Source organism: Folsomia candida, unplaced genomic scaffold, assembly GCF_002217175.1.
Source record: "Folsomia candida strain VU population unplaced genomic scaffold, ASM221717v1 Fcan01_Sc004, whole genome shotgun sequence".
Taxonomy (NCBI): domain Eukaryota; kingdom Metazoa; phylum Arthropoda; class Collembola; order Entomobryomorpha; family Isotomidae; genus Folsomia; species Folsomia candida.
The window spans coordinates 8,120,656-8,142,887 of NW_019091196.1; the positions used below are offsets into that span (position 1 = coordinate 8,120,656).

General features: G+C 37.1%; 4 protein-coding genes across 5 annotated transcripts; 3 read left to right on the forward strand and 1 right to left on the reverse strand.

Moving 5' to 3' along the window:
* Positions 1 to 8: 8 nt before the first annotated feature.
* LOC110849549 lies at positions 9 to 3,986 on the forward strand. Its single transcript, XM_022096968.1, has 6 exons — positions 9 to 493; positions 814 to 1,149; positions 1,216 to 1,374; positions 1,448 to 1,684; positions 1,760 to 2,514; positions 2,604 to 3,986. The coding sequence occupies exons 1-6, from the start codon at positions 214 to 216 to the stop codon at positions 3,795 to 3,797; spliced, it is 2,961 nt and encodes a 986-aa protein (XP_021952660.1). The 5' UTR covers positions 9 to 213; the 3' UTR covers positions 3,798 to 3,986.
* A 459-nt stretch (positions 3,987 to 4,445) lies between these two features.
* Positions 4,446 to 15,296, forward strand: LOC118435368. Its single transcript, XM_035851359.1, has 8 exons — positions 4,446 to 5,141; positions 8,325 to 8,744; positions 9,052 to 9,295; positions 10,250 to 10,369; positions 11,144 to 11,243; positions 11,324 to 11,493; positions 13,610 to 13,648; positions 13,742 to 15,296. The coding sequence occupies exons 2-8, from the start codon at positions 8,499 to 8,501 to the stop codon at positions 13,825 to 13,827; spliced, it is 1,005 nt and encodes a 334-aa protein (XP_035707252.1). The 5' UTR covers positions 4,446 to 5,141; positions 8,325 to 8,498; the 3' UTR covers positions 13,828 to 15,296.
* On the reverse strand, positions 11,486 to 16,371 carry LOC110849064. Its single transcript, XM_022096440.2, has 5 exons — positions 16,239 to 16,371; positions 13,416 to 13,526; positions 13,143 to 13,334; positions 12,456 to 13,066; positions 11,486 to 12,393 (listed from the first exon to the last, which is right to left on the reverse strand). The coding sequence occupies exons 4-5, from the start codon at positions 12,996 to 12,998 to the stop codon at positions 11,659 to 11,661; spliced, it is 1,278 nt and encodes a 425-aa protein (XP_021952132.1). The 5' UTR covers positions 12,999 to 13,066; positions 13,143 to 13,334; positions 13,416 to 13,526; positions 16,239 to 16,371; the 3' UTR covers positions 11,486 to 11,658.
* Positions 16,372 to 16,448: 77 nt separating this feature from the next.
* LOC110848643 (probable serine/threonine-protein kinase ndrD) lies at positions 16,449 to 21,284 on the forward strand. Of its 2 annotated transcripts, none has more exons than XM_022095903.2 (13): positions 16,449 to 16,587; positions 17,279 to 17,488; positions 17,558 to 17,640; positions 17,708 to 17,764; positions 17,867 to 17,913; positions 17,976 to 18,163; positions 18,253 to 19,211; positions 19,319 to 19,408; positions 19,482 to 19,548; positions 19,671 to 19,761; positions 19,852 to 20,022; positions 20,093 to 20,243; positions 20,311 to 21,284. In XM_022095903.2, exons 1-13 carry the CDS (start codon positions 16,529 to 16,531, stop codon positions 20,463 to 20,465), a joined length of 2,328 nt encoding a protein of 775 aa, XP_021951595.1. In that variant the 5' UTR covers positions 16,449 to 16,528; the 3' UTR covers positions 20,466 to 21,284. The 2 variants fall into 2 exon arrangements, with proteins under 2 accessions (XP_021951595.1, XP_021951596.1); XM_022095904.2 differs by having other exon boundaries at positions 17,994 to 18,163.
* Positions 21,285 to 22,232: the final 948 nt, after the last annotated feature.

Below are 22,232 nucleotides of genomic sequence, written 5' to 3' on the forward strand. Positions count from 1 at the left end.
TGCTGGATTGTCAACATTCAACGTTCAACATTTCAAAGATGAATTGCTCAGAATTTTTTAAATTTCAATTGCAATTATTTTTTAAATGTATTGTTGCACGGCTGAAATAATTACGAGCTAGTCGTTGTGAGGAACATTGTGGGAAAGTTGCAATTTTTAGATCTGAGGTATCGTCTGCCTCTTTTTCAAGGGGGATAAAAATTTTATCATAAAATGGTCAAGACAAGAAGTAGAACGGGTAGCGTTACACTTGTTGAGGAAGACATCGGTCATGAAAACGGTCATGAACCCATTAACGAAGAAGATGTGGTGTTGGTAGAGGAATCCAACTCAAATACTCCAAGTTCTTCATCGGCGGCATCAACATCATTCAATGATAAGAGCTTTAAGGTGGATAAGAGGAAAACTTCGGTCGAGAACAGTAAAAAGAGAAAATCGAGTCCCAAGAAGAAAGGGGGGAATGGAAATGGAACGATTCTGGCATATTTCAAAGGTGAGATTGTTTAATGCTATAAAAAAAGAACTAGATCAATAACTATGAATTACATACATGATGAAGAAAATAACAATTTGACCCTGCCGGTAACCGGAAGTGTCAGAATTTTGTATATAGAAACGTTTGAGACGACGGTTGAGCTGGATCTTTATTGAGTCTGGTTCCCTTTGTTTCCGTCACTTGATGCATATTTTTGGCACGCCAGTTTATAGCAACACATGATTTTCACACTTTGATCGCTGATAAGAATTATTCATACAGAAAGAGGTGTTAAAAATTTGACATGTAATGATCCCAAGTTCCTTATTTTTGCTCAGGCTCAAATACCATTTCAAAGTCCCCAAAATCTGACGAAGATTCAGCTTCATCCGACTCTGAAGAGAAAGAACCAAAGAAAAAGCTAAAGATTGATCCAAAGACGAGAGAATTTCTAGATTCTGGCGTACCAGACGTTGTTATTCGACGGCAACAGCTAATCAATCAAAAAAAGTCCACAAGCCCAGTGGTGACGGTATCGGATGTCGACGATGAGGGCGAAGATTGTATGACTCCTCCCAAGCCGAAGCAGAAGCCAAAACGAGGCCGTCCGCCTAAAAAAGTCTCATCAGCTGCCGTTACAATTTCATCTACGAAAAAGAAGACAGCTAAGAAAGGTTTGATAAAGTCAATTTATGCTCAAGACCCCTGTTCGTTTTCTTATTCTGACCCTTTTCTAATAGAGGAACAAAAGGAGGATGTGATAGAAGTTGAGGAGCAACTAGATGACGAAGACTCTATTTGCATCCCAGATCCAACTCCAACCCCTGAAGATAATGATGACGATGATTTCAAGCCGAGGAGATCATTGAGATCTCGAACAACTGTGTCTTACCGTCAAGGTTTTATTTATAATTTTAATTATACCCTGTCCTGTGAGCACTTTATTAAATTTTGCACTGCTGTTATTTGTAGTGAGAACGCCTTCGAACTCCTCTTGTTCACCTTCTCCAGCACCGTCTTCTCGGAAGAAGAAAGACAATAAGAAAACAATGGATCAAAGAACAAAGGAATTTTTAAAGTCTGGAATACCCGACGTTGTTGCAGCTCGGTCAAAGAAGGTCAAAGAAAATGGAGTTGCGACCGATTCAGGAAATAAACGTAAATCAAAGTCACGGAAAAAAGCAGGGAGCATCAAATCGTACTTCATAGGTAGGTGTATATATATACTTCGTGGGACTTGACTAGTTTGAACTAATTAATTTACAATAATTATTTTATGCATAGACGACTCTAGTTCTTCCTCTTCCTCCGATAGCGATGCTCCTAAGGTTGAACCTAGGAAAGTGTTGGATCCCATGACGCGGGCCTTTTTAGACTCTGGTGTTCCGGAAGTTGTGGTCAAAGCTCAGAAATTTGTCGAGCTAAAGAAAGTTGAGGATGATTATCTCAGTTTGGTTGGATTTTTTCCAAAACTGCACCATGTACCAGAGACGACTAGTGATAATTGCACAGAATCATCGAATCCAGAGCTACTGCCTGGGGTTGCTCTCACCCACCAAGGGAATGATGACGATTTACTGGAGGATAATAATTTGTTAGTAACGTCAATTGCAAATTATTTTCTTGATAATAACTGCGTATTGATTCCACGACCAACTCAACACCGACATAAAATCTGTTGTGGGTCACCTAATTTATTATTGACTGATGAACTACTTGGAGTTGCAAATGCCAACCCAATCCCGTGGGTAGAAGAGTGCAAAGGTTCTTTCGGTTTGAAAGACTTGTGCTGCAACAAGGAAGCTCTTAGTAAATTAACCGTTTGGCTCAAGCAGTGGAAGTCAGATATCAAGGACGATGGTGGAACTAGCAGAAAGATTGAAGTCAAGAAGAAACGGGGACGGGACTCTGATGACGATTTTGTTACGAGTAGTGAAGAGGATGAAGATTTGAAAAAGAAGAGTGTCCTTCTATGTGGGCCACCAGGATGTGGAAAGACCAGTGCAGTTTATGCTGCTGCCAAACATTATGGTTTTCATGTAATCTAAAATTACAAATTATCTGTCAACACATTATTAATATTTTTATGTTGTGAATTATATGGTTTCGTATGAATACACATATATAGGTCGTTGAAGTCAATTTTTCAAGCCGACGTCCCGGAAAAGACGTCATCCAGCGTGTAGAGGAAGCTGTTCTCTCTCATCGACTCGAATCCACCCAAAACTGTCTCCTGTTATTCGAAGATATTGATTTAGTTGACCCTAAAGAAGATGAAGGCTTTCACTCCGCCGTTGCCCAATTAATAACCACTGCAGTGCGTCCAATTGCAATGACAACGTCGTGTTTAGGCCAGCTCTCACTGGATCCCAAACTCGAAAAGAAAGACCCTCTATTTATCAACTTTACTCTCCCAACTCCATCGCAAATCGTACGTAAAGTTTTGTGTCCAATGATCCTTAGTCGGGCATCCATATTCGCTTTAATGGATGATGACGAAAGGGAAAGTCAAAAGGATTCCGAGATTTCTGCTAAACTTGCTGCACTGCTCGATACAATTTGTCGCCACGGGGGGAACGATGTTCGCCAAGTTATCAACCAAACTCAGTTTCTTTTTACATTCAGTGATATCTATAATTCAGTAACGTCCACCGATATTCATCAACATTCCTCCAAGTCTGAGCTTCTGTTAGATCTTGATTTTATCCGCCCTTCAATGAATGAATCGAATATTTATTACTCTACCAATTGTAATGTTAATAAGATGACTGAAGACTGTGAAGACGATGATGATATGAGACTCTCAGTGAAAGCACGAAATAAGCTGGCTCTAAAGAAACTCGACTCTGTTGCAGAAATGTTAACCTTTGCCTGTGATTTGGATGCATCATCCAAAAACTTGATGACTTCACTACCCGAGGATGAATTGACACGTTTAAAGCGCAACTATTTAGATCCGAACCTCTGTACCGCATATTTCGCCTGCTGTGAGTCTGGAGTCAATCCCAACCTCGCACAATCCATCATTATGGACAGCAACGTGGAGATAGAAAATAATGAAAAGGGGTACAAACTCTTTGACGAAATTGGCGAATATTGCGACAACATTTATAGCGATGGTGGCTGGGAGAGTGCCGCTTATGTGAGAACAATTATAAAGAAGAACATGATGGATTCCGTTGGCCGCTTGGCGAAACGGAACGGTCGTGTCACGTCTTACTTTAATCGACTTGATCGCTCCTTCACGGACAGAATTTGTCAAAGCTTCGGATTCGATAAAGAACTTGACGTGGTCAAAAATGTTATGAAAAATGTATGCTAAATATTCTAACAATTAATGTCATAAAATTTTAGGAATTTAGAACAATGAATTAATACTTGCACATAAACTTGGCAAAATGAAAATTATGCAAATATTTGTTAGTAAATTTGTATTGTTGATTTGGGTTTGCATTAAAAACATTTAATTAATAATAATAAATTCGGGACACCAGAAGAGATATGACATAAATATTTTATATCCTTTCTTAGTATCTCATCAAATTCCAACTTTCACTCATCTCAGTCGAGTAGTTGACATGCATGCATAAATCCCATCCCAATCCCGTCGTCTCTATCATTTCTTTGAAATATGATGACGAGCCTGCCTGGCTGGCGAGATTCATCATGAAAATATATCCAACTTTTTCTGCATGGGTGAATATTCTGACATGGTCTCTTCTTCTCTCCTCTGTAGCAAGTTGGTTGATGGCACAGTCCAGAGAAGAGTGGAGACTTTCCTCTTGTTCCACTTTCTACCTGCTGAATTTGGTTTTCAGCAGAACTGAATTCGCAATTCTCTAAGCTTCCGAGAAGCGAGAGCTGGAGAGAACTCAAGTGAAAGCAGATTGAATTGAAAGCATCGAAGGAAAAGTAGCAAGCGGACCAGGGACCAGCAGCGTTCAGAAGAGTTGGTTCATTTCATTCCATTCGTGGTATGCTGTCGTCCCATCTACTGCTTTCTCCTCTTTTGTACGATACGATAGTCGACTCTTTTGGGATGGTTGTTCTTCAGTTGGCAACTTTTCAGTCCATGCCCGGTCGGTAGTCGTAGTCAGTCTGCTTCTGGATAGTCAAGCTACTTTCTCTCTCTCTCACTTGTTTATAAAAGTGGCAGGCTGATTCGGAAATGCGGGTAGTAGTCAGCCATCCAAGTGGGATATTCTTTCTCTCTCCACCTCACATCTGATAACCGGACTCTCTCTTCTCTCGTTCATTCATATCTTTCTCTCTCCTCAGTCTCTCTGTCTTCTTTATTTCCCCGTTTTTGGTGAAAGTAGAAAATAATTATTTTTTCGAGAGAGCAAAACAACAAACCCTGGACCACCTCGAGGGCAGGTGGGTGGGTGGATGGTCGATCTAATTAAGAATCAACCACTTTAAATATATCAGCATCCTCCTCTTGAAATATTTACATAGGGAAACTTTTGTGACGACGTACATACAATCCGATTTTTCCATCCAAGTTTTAATCACTGATTTGATCTCTTGGCCAAATTTTATACAAAAGTTTGTCTTTCCTTGAATGACTGCGAAGAAGAAGAAGTAGATAAAATTTGACATCGACACAAACGCGGAGAAAGCAGCAGAAGTACCAAGCAAAGCAAACCACGACCAAACCAACCAGGTAAATAAATATCGATCTTTGCCGATTTATACGATAGCATCTCGTTCTCCTTAATACGTGTGCCACTATTATGTACATACCACACGGTGTGTATAACAAACAAGGAGGATATCGGAAGAATGCATGCATGTAGATTCCTTTAAACTTTGTAAGTTTTAGTGGAGTCTGTAAGCCAGGCCAGACCAAGGGAATCGTATTAAATGCACGATTGGGGATTTGGCCCGTATAATAAAAGAGTAATCCATGTCGTAAAATAACGTGGGCGCCTATACATAATCTAATCGCGACACGATTTACATTTCTAATTAACCAAGAATATATACATGTATTTTCCGCTTTAATTAGAGCAGTGTCAGTATGAGTCATATCCTGCTTGAGAGAAAGTCATACCATGTCATTCCATACCCACTACTTAAATTAAATACTGTATTTGTTTGTACACAATCAGACAAATGACCGTATCCTGTCAACAGTCGATGGCTGTCATGTCATTCCATTTCATGGCTGGGAGAAGTCAATAAAGTATTCCATCAAAGAAAGAGAAGAGGCAATGTAAAAGCATCCAATTTGGTGTATACAACGTTGTCAAGCCTCTGCTTTCACCATGTGAGGCATACAAAAGTAATCCACAATTACGCCACCCATTCCATTACGCTAAATGGTTCAAAGGTTGAAATAGAGAGAAAGTAATTCTCATCTCGTCTTCTTTTTCGTACCTTATAAATGCCACTTGAATCGCACTTTGTGCAGATTTCCACTCCAACTAATGGACAAAACGGCCTAAAGCTATTGTCAGTCAGGTACTACTATGTACTTGGCTTGATCTGTAAAAAGCAGGCTGAAAGTACAGCTCTCTCTCTGAAAGTACGAGAAAATTTGGTTCGAAATGAAAACAACACTCTGTTTCGGAGAGTCGTTGGAATAAAAAGTAAATACGTCCATGCTGAATAAATACATTTATAAAACTCTAGATACTTGTCGTAATAATAGTAAAATTGAAGGGCTCTCGTCTCGCTTTTTCTCGCTTTTTCTCTCTGGCAGGAAGATTGAAGTTTATTGAATTTCTGGAAACAAACCTTGTTTTTTCTACCTCCGACTTTAAATAATATGTATTCCTGCTAAAATTCCTGTTACTGCTGCGACGCACAAAAGGAGAAAGTCCTTTGTCTTCATAAATAAATCAAGCCCCGTACGTGTCAGTCTTCCTGTTACACTAAAACGGAATCCATTACTCTGCTCTCTGAATAATATTAACGCGACTGTATAAGACATTTTCCATGCCAGGCCGTACTAATACTGCAATGAAGTAGAAAGTGTCACGCTTTGGGATCAACAAAGCAATGAAATGAACCATTAGTTACACTACCACCAACACCACTCGTATTCTTCTCTCCTTTATTACAGGGTATGTATCACTCCCAATAATTGAGACATGCTCACCAATTAAGTATCATCTCCTCTTACTACCCTTGTTGCTTTCTCTGAGGAATCGTAAATGCATTGTGGTGTGGCTACATAGAACGAGCTATGCATAGCTTTTGTAAGGCTGGGATGACGCGGATGGAATAGCAAACATGAAATGAATCAACAATTCTGAATGAAACGTGAAACACGATTGATTTTGGGTGATTGGGTTACACACAAAATACAAGATTTCCGCTGGAACGTATAATAATGAATAATTTAGAACTACTCGGACTCAAAGGAGAAAGCGAACAATCCTTTCTTGATCAGTTGGACGTTGTAATTGAAAATAAGTGGATCTCATTTAACATTTCTGCAACCCAGCCGTGGTGAAAGTTGGTTTGATAGAGAGGAAGGGCGAATTTTAGCCGGTTGTTCATGCGAAACTTAAGCTTTCTCTGATATATAATTCCCTTTTCGTGATATTATTGCACCCACACGTCACATCAAGTCAGATAGGATCAAGTAAGGGAGGATCAAGTCAGATAGCATGAGGATGAGGATAAGTCGCACAGAATTACAAATTGGTTTCTCTCCTGAACTTGTGACTTTTCCGAGTCAGAGTGGAATTTCATTTCATTCCACGCCCCGATTTATTTCCAAGAGTGAAAGTTGAGCTGATTTTGATTGCCCATGTTCCCCTACAACCAAACCAAACCACCAACGAGACTAGTCAAACTAACTTTTACTTGGGAGCTACGCTGTCGTATACTCCTTTTACTTACTTTATTACACGACTATTTTATATATATTTACGTGGTAAGCCGGGATTCGTGCGGTGGATTGGGCTACTTTTCTTGTTTTTTATTATTATTCTGGGGGACGCGGGCATAAAAAGTATGAGATGAAGGTAAATAAACAACTTTCTCCACGTCGTCAATCTTTCCAAGGGTGTTCATGTTCGTGTGCATGCATGTAGGGCTTGATTTTGGATGTATGGGTGGTCGTATTACTTAGTTGTTTCAACTTTGTTGTCAACTATAACCGACTCGACTTTCTGAAGTGTCTTTCTCTCTCCAAGTAAGTGCCGCTATTGTTGTTGTTGTTGTCGTCGTGGTGGATTGGTTTTGCTTTTACCGTCGTGTCATGCAAACGACAACGATGACAGACAATCCATAATACCAACAGGCAGGAGTTTTGAGCCTGAGTGAAAGCCATGCATATCTCTCCTTCAGCCCAATATTATCAAGCCTGACTGATAAATACGTATCGATTATTTATTATGTATTCCTAAACTCTATATTCTTCACACGCTGGTCTGGTTCGCTATTCTTATATTGTTACGAGATAATGCATCGCTGTGTATCTGTCAGCCTATCACATTCCTAAATATTTCATGCTTCTTATTCACTTGAACGTCACCCTAAATCCTGGAGATGTTTAGATACTTATCTGAATTCTGAGCCTGGATGGGTGTCCTGTCAAGTATCATTATGACGATGACGGTGATAATGGAAAATAATTCTGAGCTGAATAAATCCCATCGCATTATACGATGTCACCTTCATATTACTTTGAATGTATGGCACTCGAAGAATAATAATTATATGGGTTTGTTAGAAATGAAAAGAAAACTGGTGCACAAAAGAAAAGTTTATGGTTCAGCATTCAATCCACTACTAACAATCAATTCAATCCCCAGGAGTAATTGTTCTCTCAGATCCCATTGAAAATAATTGGATGCCTGCTTCTTTCTAAAGACAGTTTTAATGATTACAGAGAATCTCCGGCGAAAAGAGTACAACTTTCTCTTCCTTCCTTTCATGAAATCGGACTTACAAATCTTATCAAAGAAATCATAGCATAACGAGAATTACATTAGAAGAAGGACGAGCAGCGGAGAGGAAACTTGTTCTCGAATTGGATCATGAAATTCTTCTCCCCACCGGCAACATGAGCGTTCCCGGTGGCGGTGAAAGTACTGCTACGACGGATTTGTCCTCGTCCCCCTCAAATCCGCCAGAAGGTCGTGGCAGCATCCCAGGAATAATGCTGCCACCATCGTCGTCCTCCACGCAGCAGTACGTCCTCCGCAGTGGGCGGTACGTGGGGCGTGGCGGGGAGGTGAAAGTGAAGAGAAAGTGCGTCGAGGTGGCCTGCCAGCCAAGCGTTGTCTTCCTCTTGGCGACGGTTTGCATGGTAAGGAAATTAATTGGTGGTACGACAAATATGTGACCGACATTTATGTAAACGACAAATGTGCAAGAAATAAGATTTCATCTATATATATTTCGGATTAGTCAATCATATTTTCAAAACGGTATATTTAAACAGTGAAAATCTCAGAAAAAATAAAAATCCCAACAAAAACATCAAGCATGCAAACTACTTGTCCGACAGCTTTAATTAATTTTACCCTCCCAACTCATATAAACCTAATTTACATTAAATTTTCATTTTCCCACACACCATACATACAATTACTAATAGTTAACTTAATTATTAGACCGCGTTGGCCAGCGTGCTCCTTTACTACGCGCTGAACGGTCACTACTGGGAAATGCTGAACTACGACGTTGACAAGGTGAACGAAATCGTGGCCAATAACAGCACCTATCTCAGCGTGAAATGGCTCTTTAACGACCGAGTACCCGTCATCACGTACGAGAGTGGATACACTACCCCCGACCCACCAAAGTATCTCCTCCCTCTGCATTCTGGCGTCTGGATATCTTGCATTGATCTTGAGGGTGAGTGAGTATTTTACTTTTCTAGATAAAGTGGACGATTAGAAGAGAAAATAGTTTTTTTTCTTCGGGGGTGGACGTAAGATTCGCCACGATACATATTTTATGATAAGAATGATGACGTCTAAAGAAAAATTGAGAAAGGCATAAAAAACTTATCCTTTACTTTCCAAACAAATAAGTGAACTGACCAAGAGCCGAGTTAGTGGAGGAGAAAGTTTGCAGTCCAGTCCAACCGAGGCTCATTTGTTTTCCAACTTTTTTTTTGTTCCTTATGGAGAAATTACTTAGCTGGTTGTTGTTTTCCTTCCTTCTATTTCTGTACACAGTTGTTGAATTGAGTCGTTGTTTTGTGAGTGAGTATGACGTATTAAATGTCTAAAGGAGAAAAAATGAAGACCGGCAGTTGGGTAAGATCTGTAATAATAAATGTCGCAAATGGATGATGTCCAAAATACACTGGGGAAAATATATCAACTTTTTCTCTCTCTCTCTCTTCGACTTTCTCCTGTTGCTTTTTTGTGAAAGAAAATGTTCAATGTTGCGACAGTTGAAGGATTTCTATTTATTTTCTCCTTCGCATTGCTCAACCCACTTTATTTCGTGTTCATTTATTCCTCGTCCTGTTCCTTTCTGGTGAAAAGACTTTTGTCACGACGAAATGAGACGGAGAAAGGAGAGAATAAAAGACGTCGTGTCTTTCTGTCGAGGAGCTAATTGAGTTAGTGAAAGGCGAGAGAAAGTCGTGGCAGATGTGACAATACTGAAATTGGGGCAGAATGAGAATAATAATGCAAACGAGAACATATAGGCTTCTGTCTGGACTAGTCGTTCTTCTAGCCTTTGCAATAATCATTCCCTTCTTCTGAAGTCTGCTCAGTAGTCTGACTCAATTTTGTCCGGATGGTTGGTGCAAGTCGGAGTGTAATGTAATGTAATTTTCTGTCCTATTTACAGAGAAGGACTTCAAGGACTTGCAACAGTTGGGTTATCAGAAGGCGAACAAGTGTGTAGATCACTTAGATCCGTACAAGGATATTCCAAAGTCGACCGAAGCACGGGCTTCCTGGCAACACAGTGAGTCTCCTCCTTTCAACTTTAACATAATGGTTTCATGTTCTTCACTTAAATTAGTTTATGAGAGAAAAGTAGCAGCAGCCCAAGTTTTCAGAGAGAGAGAGAAGAGAACTTAACTTTCTCCGAAAATTATTTAGACTTGAAAATCTTATTTATTTAACAATTTAGTTCAAGGTTTTGTACAAAGATTTGCACGTCAAATAAATTCAGTGTGGAAATTACATTCGAATTCAAATTTTGACCAGAAAAGATGTGATATATACAGTATGTAAATGGTATATTATTCAAGTATGTGGATAGAAAGAGACCCCTTTCATGTGGCGTTATTCATCCATTACTTCATTAATATGGCGTGTGGCGTGGGAAGGTATTTTAGTATGAAATGGAAACCAGACCACACACAGAACGAGTTTTGCGGTTCTCTGGAAAAGCGAGATATCCGAAAGGATAATAATATATTCTGGTTGATCTCTCACTCTTTCTCTCTCTTCGCCTTTAAACAGTTTAATTAAACTAACAGCATACATACTTTGCGGTTGAATATTTTATGAGCCGAATTTACAGTGTTATTATCCCAAAGTGAAAGTGGTCCATGATCTCTTTCTTTCTCTCTCTCTTGTACGAAGACATTTCAATTATCCCAACTTATATTTTATACGGCTTAAATTAAACCACGCTCGAAGCAGTAAGATCACATCACAGGCAGACTTAAAATGATCTCCTATTTCGCAGAGTATAAATGAATAATTATTTTATTAATCAATTTTCTTCTAGGGATGCAGAATTTAGCGATTGCCTGCGCAATGGTGTGTCTCATCCTGCTCGGATCGGCCATCGTGGTCGGATTATTTGGCGTGTGTCGCCCCCAGATTAGGTAAAATTAAGTTTATCATGTTTAAAGTCATGTTTACAGTGGGGGTAAAATATCAATCGGTTATATTTTATCGTTTATAGCGCTGTTCTCGTAACGGGGGTTATCTACGTGTTATCGGCCACTTTCGCCCTATTCACTCTCACGATTGTCCATTTCAAGCACAAAAATAGGAATGATTGCGAACCTCTTGACGTATGGACAAGGCTGATTCCGGATTTGGCGAGCAGTAATGAGTTCCGATCTGCGAGACGTAAGTAAGATATACTTTATTCAAACAACAGCACAAATTATTATCAAATGTGGTAAAGAGAAAACAACCTTGAACAAATGGTAAAAACAGGTTTTAAAACGGTAAGAAACAATTTTTAAGGGGGGTTACGAAAGTTTAGCAATAACAGTTTTTAAGAACATTATCCTACTTAACAAACTTCCAAATGATATTCCCATCATTAATTGGAATCACCGTTGGGATTTCTACTTCTAAAACTTCACCATATAAGTATCCGAATACATCATCAAACATAGATTTTGAAAACGAATCATCGAAATGAGGAAACTTTTGGCATAAAAATATAATTTCATGGCCATTGACTTTCAAACCGAGCATGTGGGCGAGTATTGACGCCATGTGACCAAGTGTTTCGATCCGCTGCGCTGGTTCCTTCATTTCATCATGAATAATTTTCTCCTCCTTCGTCAACCGGGTGTAACTTCTATTTTCCTCGATGACGCCAGCCTGGGGATGAGCAAATTGGTAGATCCTTTTGATATGGCTTTTGTCGAAATCAGACAGCCCTGTCTTCTTGGCTCTCGAGTGTCCTCCTGATCCGTCACCTGTTCTTTTCACCATACTCCACTTTACGCCAGAGTACATTTCACCCGTGTTAGTGTCCCTTGCGAGGTAGGAGCTCGGTAGATTTGGATAGGAGATTGTTGGAAGAAGAGACTTCGGCAGGACGGTGGTGGACTTCTTTTCTCCAGTAACCTTGAAACGGAAATCGTTGATTTCAAACACTCGTCGCAACTTCTCAAAAAAATCCTTTTGACATCCATCATTGTTGCGGAATGTAATCTCTTGGTTGATTAACTTGACTCTGTTATTATCACCACAAACTGAGTTGTATAACATTATCATCATACTCAGTGCGACCTAAATCAATAGAACTTCATTAGATTATGACAATATGATTATTTAACAACATTTATGTATACCATATTGTGATGATTTCCCTCTCCTGCTAGTATGTTCTCTGTGGAGTAAATCAATTTGGCGAATGACCGAAGAACAGCGTTGTTGTTGGTCTTCAAGTAGTTGACCAGGGATTGAGACTTAGCTTTGGCAGTTTTAGATTTTGAATATATATTCAACTCCTTGTCCGTGTGTCCATTAATCTTTTGCGGTGGGGTGATTACGCAGAAGGCTGTGACACCAGATTTAATGTCCCTAACAAAATACACATGTGTTGGAGAATGTGTTGTACAGTAATTCCATGCTGGAGACGCCTCGTCAATCCAACAAGAATCCAATTGGCATTTATAATTCTTCCTCCCAGACGGTTGATTATCGTGTGGAGTAGGGTCATGGTATCCAAACCTTGACCGTTTCTTGTCCCATAATGCACGGAGAGTGACGCCTTGGAACACTGCTGAAATCGGATTCCTCTCAACAGACTCCATCGCTACTTTGAACTGAGGGTCGTGAAGCAAATCCTCATCCTTTCCTTTAAATAAAATCCGTTCTTTAACTGCCTCCATTATTGCTCTCAACCGGGACGTTGGGACAGCAGCAGCAGTAGTAGTCGACGACGGCCCAGCTTGAAGAACTGCAAACAGATTTAATTTAATATTTTAATTTAATTAATGGGAAGAGAAGATGGGAATACTTGCTGGACAACGTACGTTTATCTAACTTTGCATCTCTTTCATCAACTTTCTTGACAAAAATTGTCAAGAGTTGTCCTTCGTGGTCGGAGAAAGTCCACCCTCATTAATCATCTTTTTCAATTTTTGGGTCGACATTTCCTCGTACTCTTCCTCGTCAGAGTCAGACTGCAGTGGAGATGACGAAACATTTTGATCTGGGTGGTTCCGCTGTGCAATAATAAATCATTATTAGATTAAAATAGAGAAAAATGGGGAAGTGCAGTGCAAAACTTAAATGAAAAACCTTACCTTCATTATGGGTGTGGTCTTGGACAGTTTTTGGAAAGTATAGAATGGAAAAGGAAAATGTGACGGAGTAAAAAAAACTGTTTATTGGGTACAAGTTTCTGCCCTTTTCACCTGAAAAACGATGACGGTGAAAACGTAAAACATACAGTGCAAAGTTCATTAAACCCGAGTTTAAAAGTTTAACTTTTTCTTAGGTATCACGCACGGGGGAAGTCTCTACTTGGGATGGGCAGGTTAGTAATTTGGAAGATAATTAGGCTTAATTATTTTATTAGCATAATTAAGGAAAAGAGTTAATTTCTCTAAACGAGCTTATATGAATGCAGGTGCAATTGTCTGCGTGTTGGCGTCAATCATGTGGATTCTGCTGTCAAAAATGATGAGATACAACCCCATCACTTTTTCCACCTGACCTCAGCAGCAAGACTTAGGCTTTCACATGGTCTACATGCCAAACAAGCAACAAGAATAAGAAGAAAAAATAAATGCCAATGGAAATGCTCAACACGTAACAACATTCACACACCCACCCACCACACCCACACGCATCATCATCGCATGATAAGGACGACAATCATCTAACTTGAGTCCCAAACAAAAATTTAAAATTCTTTAAAATTGATATGAATTTTTTTCCTGCCCAAAACTGACTTTCTCCAGCTGACTTTCTCCCATTTAGTAGTCTGGAACTCTTCTTCAAGGCTGAAGATTATGAAATTCGTAAAAGTAAACTAAAATGATTATATGATTTGGTCTCAATATTGATTATTGAGAACCGTCTACTTACCAACCAACCACCAAAAAATGTGCCATCATTCATATTACGGTATGCATTTTTAGGCACGCTTTTCGTGAGATCCACGTTGTTTGTCATAATTTCAGCAGGACTGCTTATCATGTAAAAAACGGGATAGATCTTTCACACCACAATCAGAAACAAATTGACAATCACGTCATAAATTGGAGAAGCAAAAAATCATTTCTATAAATCATTGCTATAATTCTATGAAATGGTAGAATTATATAAAGAAACAATCTCATAATCCAAAATCCACTTCATTTAACTAACAACATTGTAGATGTCTTTACTTTTAATTAATTAACTAATTATTATATAGCACATCACGAATTAACGAATTCGAGTAGTTCGACACTTTCCGCACCCCTGTTCCTCATCTTATCCTTAAAAAAAATCAAAATATACTCAAGTATCCCTCTCGACCCCTTTTCACAGCATCAAGCAATCCATCACTGCTCTATTTCCACAAGGTTTATTGCATTTTTGTGGTTTGTTTGTACATCTAACGAACATGTACTAATATGAAAGCCTAAGTTTTGCACAAATCTCTAACATATATTATAATTCATACTAACTATTATACTACTGGTCATACTCTTAATAATCCATAAATATGTAGGTATGTATACACAATCGCAACTTCATGCCAAATCATACAGTATTTAGAAAGCAGTGTACACAGGTTCATAAAAACGACGACGGGTTTTAATACTTACGGCCAACTGTATACATTTTTAAGAGGCATAATGTTGATTATTTTGAGAATTACTTCTAGTAGATCACCTCATAAACTGAGATGATACTGAAAGAATGTGATGATTAAACAGTATTATATTTATTAGTATGCATCCAATTTGAAATAGAAATAGTACATTACAGCATTTTTTATGTAGGAGAGCTACTTCTTTAAATTTTATTTAGGTCAGTGTTTTATTACTATTAATCGCTCAACATATTATTATGTAATATCTGCTATTTGCCGAGAGCTTATAATGGTTGATTTATAAAAGTAGAACCATTCTAACAAGGACAAATCGTCAGATGGTATTGCGTATTATAAACATACATACATAGGATTTAAATATAACCGTCGCATATCAAATCAAAAGGAATCGAGACTTTCAAAAAAATCTTCATTCTATTAAACGTACATACAACGTTAATGCTGGTTTGCTTTAATGCATAAGCAACACGAGAGCAAAACTGTGCTATTTACTTAACAGATTGTTTTCCCATTATTTTTATAGAAGCGAATGAACAATCATGATATCACATCGCGTTTCATCGTTATTTGGGGAGATAAAATTAAAACTTGGATGTTCAATGGTCAAATTTGTGTTGTGCATTATTCTTATTATTCAAGTACAAACAGAGGAGGACTAGATTTCATGGAACTATTATATACTATATTATATGATATGGGGGTTTTAAAATATCCCTAGAGTTGGATATGAAAAAAATTTGGTTTATTTATTTAACAATGACTTTAGAAAGTTATACATACTAAATATTCCTAGCTGTGTCAAGAAAGAACAATGTTGTCAAATTAAAACTGAAAATAAATAAATGATAAATAATATTATTACTGATAAAGTAAATAAAATACATATTTACATCTTCATTTTTATTGCTTCTTTGAAACGATAAAGAATCTCATCTATCTGTGACTCATCTTGTCTCACTGGCACGTCGGAATGCATTATTTTTGTTACGTAATAAAAACCTCTCTCTCTGTTTTGCATAGGATTTATTCCATAAATTTATCACTTTTAGTCCGATCCTGAACTTATGTAATCATTCTGTCTGTCTGCCTGTCTGTCTTTATCATCGTCATTTAATTATTAAATAGCATCACATTTGAATTAAATATGAAATTCTCCATTATTATTAGCGTTGCAATCCATCACACACAATTCTTTTTTTTACACAATACCCATTGTTTGATTGCATAAGGGGAGCGTGCAGGCATTTCGGTCCTGAGAGGATTTGAACTTGGGAAAAAACTGAAATTTCGAATTTTCTACCTTCATTAGAAAGGAGCCCTTGGACCCGAAAAGTGGATGGGTGTGCCTCTGACGAGTTCAAACTTTGGCGGTGCCCACTGTTGTGAAGGGAGCAGTGGTGGTGGTGGTGGTTTTTTAGTGAGTGAAGTGTTATTAGGCACATACGTCGTTGTGTGAAATAGGAAAAATCTGTGTGTTTGCTGCCATAACAGAGCGCTCTTCTTCTCGTAGTTGTTGAGTGTGTGATGTGAGTGAGTACTTGAATAGTGTGTGGTGGATAAGGTCTTATCAATATTTTTAGCTGCGACACCATGCCCACAGAGACCAAGTCCCTGCTGGCCACTGCGACTGAAAAACCCCCACATTACAGGTTAGTCAAGGGTTACTTTCACTTTCCCAAAACAAAATAAACAATAACAAAAACGAGAGGATCAACTTTACGGTGGTTGACAAAATCAAAACAAAACAGAGATCAACTGGTTTTACTTTTCAGTTTGGTTAAGAGTCTATTTTTAAATTTGGGCTGTTTTGTATAGGTTAGGAAAAAGCAGTTCGTGGATGACCATAAGGTCGTCTTTTTATTTTGGTTGTGGTGACATGAAGGAAGTTAACTAAACTACGCAGTTTTTGTTTTTCTGGAAGAATGTTTTGATGTTTATGAGATATGAGATATTGAAAGTTTGTTGTTGATTTTTTGGGGTTAAAAATTTCAAATTGAAGAGAATCTTATAGACTTTAGGGTGAGAATAAGTTTAGATGGATAGCTTAGAATTTAGTTTAGATGTGACAGTTAATAATAAGTAGCTAGAAATTTAAACTACAAAAGTTTCGACTCGTAATGCTTGATCATTGATCATCACCATACCCCGGACAAATATTTTTTTATCCTACCCTACTCGTGTTGAGCTCAACATGAGTAGGGTAGGATAAAAAAATATTTGTCCGGGTATGATCATCACTAATCATCAGTGATGGATAAACATGTCATCAAGTATTAATTATTATTATTTGTGCATAAATAACCATTACTAATAAAACGTGTTTTTCTTTGTTTTTTAAAGATATTTAAAAGAATTCAGAGTGGATCAGTGTCAGCTATTTCCATTACATAAGTGTACACAACATAGACCATTTACCTGTTTTAACTGGCATTTTCCTAATCAGCGAAGAAGAAGACCGTTAAGAAGAAGGGATGGAATTTTTAATTACTCGCCCGATAGTTATTGTTCAAAATATGACGAAACGTCTGGAACTTGTCCGGATGGTGATGAGTGAGTTTGATATTCATTTCATTGATTCTCAAAAAAATTGGATGATGTATGCAATTTAAATCCTTCTAGCTGTCCTTTGTTACATCGTACCGCTGGGGACACAGAACGAAGATATCATCTAAGATACTTTAAAACGTGTATGTGTGTTTATGGTAAGTAAATTCAGAACATTATTCTGAGTCTGAGTTGAGTGCTTTTCATGTGTGATATGATATTTAGAAACGGACGCTCGTGGGTTCTGTGCTAAAAACGGTGCACATTGTGCTTTCGCGCATGGTAAATTTAATTTAATTAATTGATTAACTTGAAAAATCAATTTTGTAGTCTGGAATTGAAAATTTTAATTTTGATGCTAATATCGAACTCTATCTGTTATAGGTGAAGGGGACAAAAGACCACCAGTTTATGACATTCGTGAATTACAGGTACTTGGAGAAAGAATGAGGGATTTAATTCTGTTGGTTCATTTGTAATTTAAGCTTGTTAGTTGGATCCACTTTTACAGAATCAAGAGCAAAACCTGGAACCTGAAATTGTAAACGGCCCTAATCAATTAGATAAAGAAAGAAATATGATGGTGGACGATCCCAAGTGGCAAGACGCTAGCTATGTTCTTCTTCACTATAAAACAGAACAGTGTAAAAGACCGCCACGTTTATGTAGACAGGGCTATGCGTACGTGCTCATTATTATATTCATTTGGTTCCCAACATGTATAATCTATAGCAAAAAATGGTTCCTTTATTTTGGTTCGTTATTTTCAGATGTCCTCAATATCATAATTTAAGGGATCGGCGCAGATCACCAAAAAAGTTCAAGTATAGGTCTACTCCTTGCCCTAATGTAAAGCATGGTGACGAATGGGGAGAACCTGCACTATGTGATGAAAGTGATGAATGCCCGTATTGTCACACAAGAACGGAACAACAGTTCCATCCTGAAATTTATAAATCATCGAAGTGTAACGATGTATTTACTAATCAATATTGTCCAAGAGGGCCGTTTTGTGCATTCGCTCATGCAGACCAGGAGATGTCAATTAATAGGAATTTACCAACGGATACCAATTTTGCTGATATTTTATCAAATGTTTTGCCTACAGCATCAAATCCTATAGGAATTGGGGGATCGGGCGGCGTAATAGGATCTAAATCAGGAGGAGAAACTAATAATAATCATAATAGCAATGGAAATGGGACATCATCCTCTATTTTATCAAGTAGTTTAAACTCTAACAACAATAATGCGAATGGATTAGACGGATTAGGAGGATATTTCAATTCAACTGGAGGAGGGATGACAGACTTTTCTGACGTGTTAAGAAATACTTGTGGATCACCACTCGATCAAGCAATGATTGGTGGAGGAAGTAGTTTTTATGGAAATCCAAGTTCGTCAACGCATTCATCTTCAAATACGATTGCATCTGGAAATAATGGTGGTGGAAATAATCCGGTGTCATTTGGAACACAAAGTTTTGCTAGTGCTGTGGGAGGTGGGACTGATCGAAGCAATAGTGTAAACTCTACGACAAGTCATGGAAGTAAATTTTTTGATGATCAATCTAAACTTGTGGATTCGCTAATGAATGGCCCTAAAGGAACAAATGGAGGGGGTTTAAATCTATATGAAAATTTTGACATTTTGAGTTTCAACTCGGGCACAGGCGGTGGTGACGATCAACGTGATGCTTATAGTTTATTTCCTTCGTCAATGGGAATGAGTAAGTGCAGATTTTTGATATATGTGATATGTACATATATTGATGGACGACGAATGACGATTATGCGATGTGCAGTATTATTTGATTTATTTTGTTTAATAATTTAGAAACGCCAACATCTGCAATGAGAAATGATTTAAGCAGAGGAGATTCGCCTAGTATTGATAAAGATTTAGAAACGGATCATTTTTCTTCGGGTTAGTAGCACAATTATTATCAGTAATAATTTATCTACTACTCCAAGCTTTAAAAATTTCGCGTATCTTGTAGGAGGATCAAAACCAGTTAGCATTCCGGCGTCCAGCTCATCTTTATTTGGAAGAGAAAGATTTCCAAGGTAGTCCCAAGTTTCATGCACTACCTTTAAAATAACGGAACTTTGAATGATCATGAAATTTTCATTATCAAGAAATTAGCCAACTCTAATAATGACTAATGTTTTTAATAATATTTTTAAAGTGGTTCCTCATCTATGGCTGGTAGTCTAAATAGCTCTTTCTCTATTGGGGGATCGTTATTTTCAAAATTACCAGATGCATCTATAGACAAGGTATAGCAGCTTAAAATGCTGTTATAAATGCTACGATTAATTTAATTCAACTCACATAACTGATAAAATTTTGTCGTTTGGTATTTTCAGAAACCAGATATATTTTCAAGTATATTCGATTATCCGCAGCAGCGTCAAGAAAACAGTACAACATTATCAATGTCACCCAGTAGTAGTAATGGATTTTCTAGTGGCAATGGACCAGGACCAATTGGGCCATCAAATAATGGATTTAATGGGCCGGCGTTTTTAAATTTTATGGTAATCAAAGTTTGTAAATTACTCATTATTTCCAATAAATCATCTAAACGTGACATGACTTTCTTTATAGATTCGACCCGATCTCACCTATCAAAACACGACATTAATGAACGTCTATTTGAATCAATGTAAAACATGGGCGGAAACATTAAGTAAAGCGTTACAATCTGCGACAAATAAAGACCATCCTAATTATTCATGTTTAAGTTGTAAAGTACCAGGTAAGTAGTTAATGTCGTAAATAATTGTGATGCGTTAAGCCAAATAACCCTTCAAATGGTTTTGCAGATCGACAAAGAACAGTTTTGGCTTTACCTTGCGAACATCAAGTTTTATGTGTCAACTGTGGCCCGGTAATACGAGCATGTCCTCTTTGTGGAAATCCAATTTTAAGTAGAAAACCTTCAAATTTAATGCCTCATAATAACAACATGGACCTCTGATTAAGAAAGGAAGAAGATTCTATTTTTCTCTGTAATATCGTCAGTCTGTATCGTAGCAGAGTTAAAACTTTATATTTCAAGACAAACCACAGACAATTACAAATTCAAAATTTTCATGTTCCTTGTTGCATTGTTTGACAAACTTTTTGAGTTGAAAAATATTTTGACCTACTTTCTTGACTGTTATTCGGAAAAGTTCAAATTGATGTTTATTTTTATTATTATTTTGATTTGCTGATATATTGATTGCTGAAATTATTGTGGCACTATTTAAATACGAGTATTAAATTGTTTCATGCTGACTACGACGACTATTAAAATATGAAACATGTATGCAACCGAAGAGAGTTATAAATGAAAACCTGCAAATGAGGTTATTAATTTTGACATATAAATGATACACTACTATTTGATTACATACATATATACATACAACATATATTATATACGGAGTAAAGTAAATACATACATGTACTAGTTTTATTAGTTAACTGGACAGAATAATAACTATTCATATACATAATATATATACATATATACTAAACAAATATATTGCAAAAATTGCAAACTCTACATTATATCTTTGGATGTACTGAATGTGAAACATTTACCTGGAGGAAAAATTTATTTACCTATCTAGCTATAATTACAATGCATATATTTACACAAAAGATATAAGATTACTTTACTACGAAGAAGGCTTATATTTTCAATGGACTGAACCGAATAATAAGCGAAAGTTATTTGAATGTTGAGAAACTGGTAAAATGATTGTTGTTATTTGTAAGAAGAAATAAGAAACTCTTTTTTTGCTTTTTACTTCGACAACTGCCAAAATAATTAATTTGGCTAATCATTGGTTTTATTTGTATCATTGCATTTATGTCATTTTGCATATTTACAAAAATTGTATCTATTCTCTCACATAATTGTTACATGACGAAGAATTTAAGTTGTGTTATTTATTAAAGGACTGACACCTCAATCGTCATGAACATTGATGACGCGTATATAGTAAATTAATTAAGGCGAATGTTACCACCGGTTAAAACAGGTAGTAGTTGCAATTATTCGAATCAAAAAATATTAATTAAATCTGTGACCTGATTGAAAATATTTAGTGTTTGATCTTTTTTTAATTTCATAACAGAATGTGGTTGAAATTATTTAATTCATTTCAGAATTTAGCGTAATGCTATACAAATTAGAGCTACTGTTAATTAATTAATATGCAAATTATTAGGGTTTTTTAGTGGAATTCTACAAACTAAAATATAAATGATAAAATATTTATGAATGCTATACTCAATTGTAATCTCCGAAATCCGAAATCCAGAGACTGCAATTTTTCTCTCGAGTTTAAAACAACATATATATTTATCGAAGCTCTGACAATGACAACGATCTTTCAAATATATTTACTCAAATTGTGAAAACAGAAGAGAAATTAAATTAAAAACAAAATTACGAGAATTTAAAGTAAACTTGCATCACTATCATCATCATTCATTTGTATTTGCATAATATCCGGTTTTATCAGGTTTTGAATAAATAAAAAGAAAGGTCTTCCCGCATATGTTTACACCACCATCTTTCATTCCATGTCATGTCATCAACTCCCCGTCACAACAACGTTTTAAAACGTTTTTTCTCCGACTTTTGACACAAATTATCCTAAATTCTTGAACGAAATGAACAAAGTACTCGCATCTCTTTTAAGGGGTCGAAAACCTCATCGCATGGAAAAATTTCCCCCTTTCTCGACCC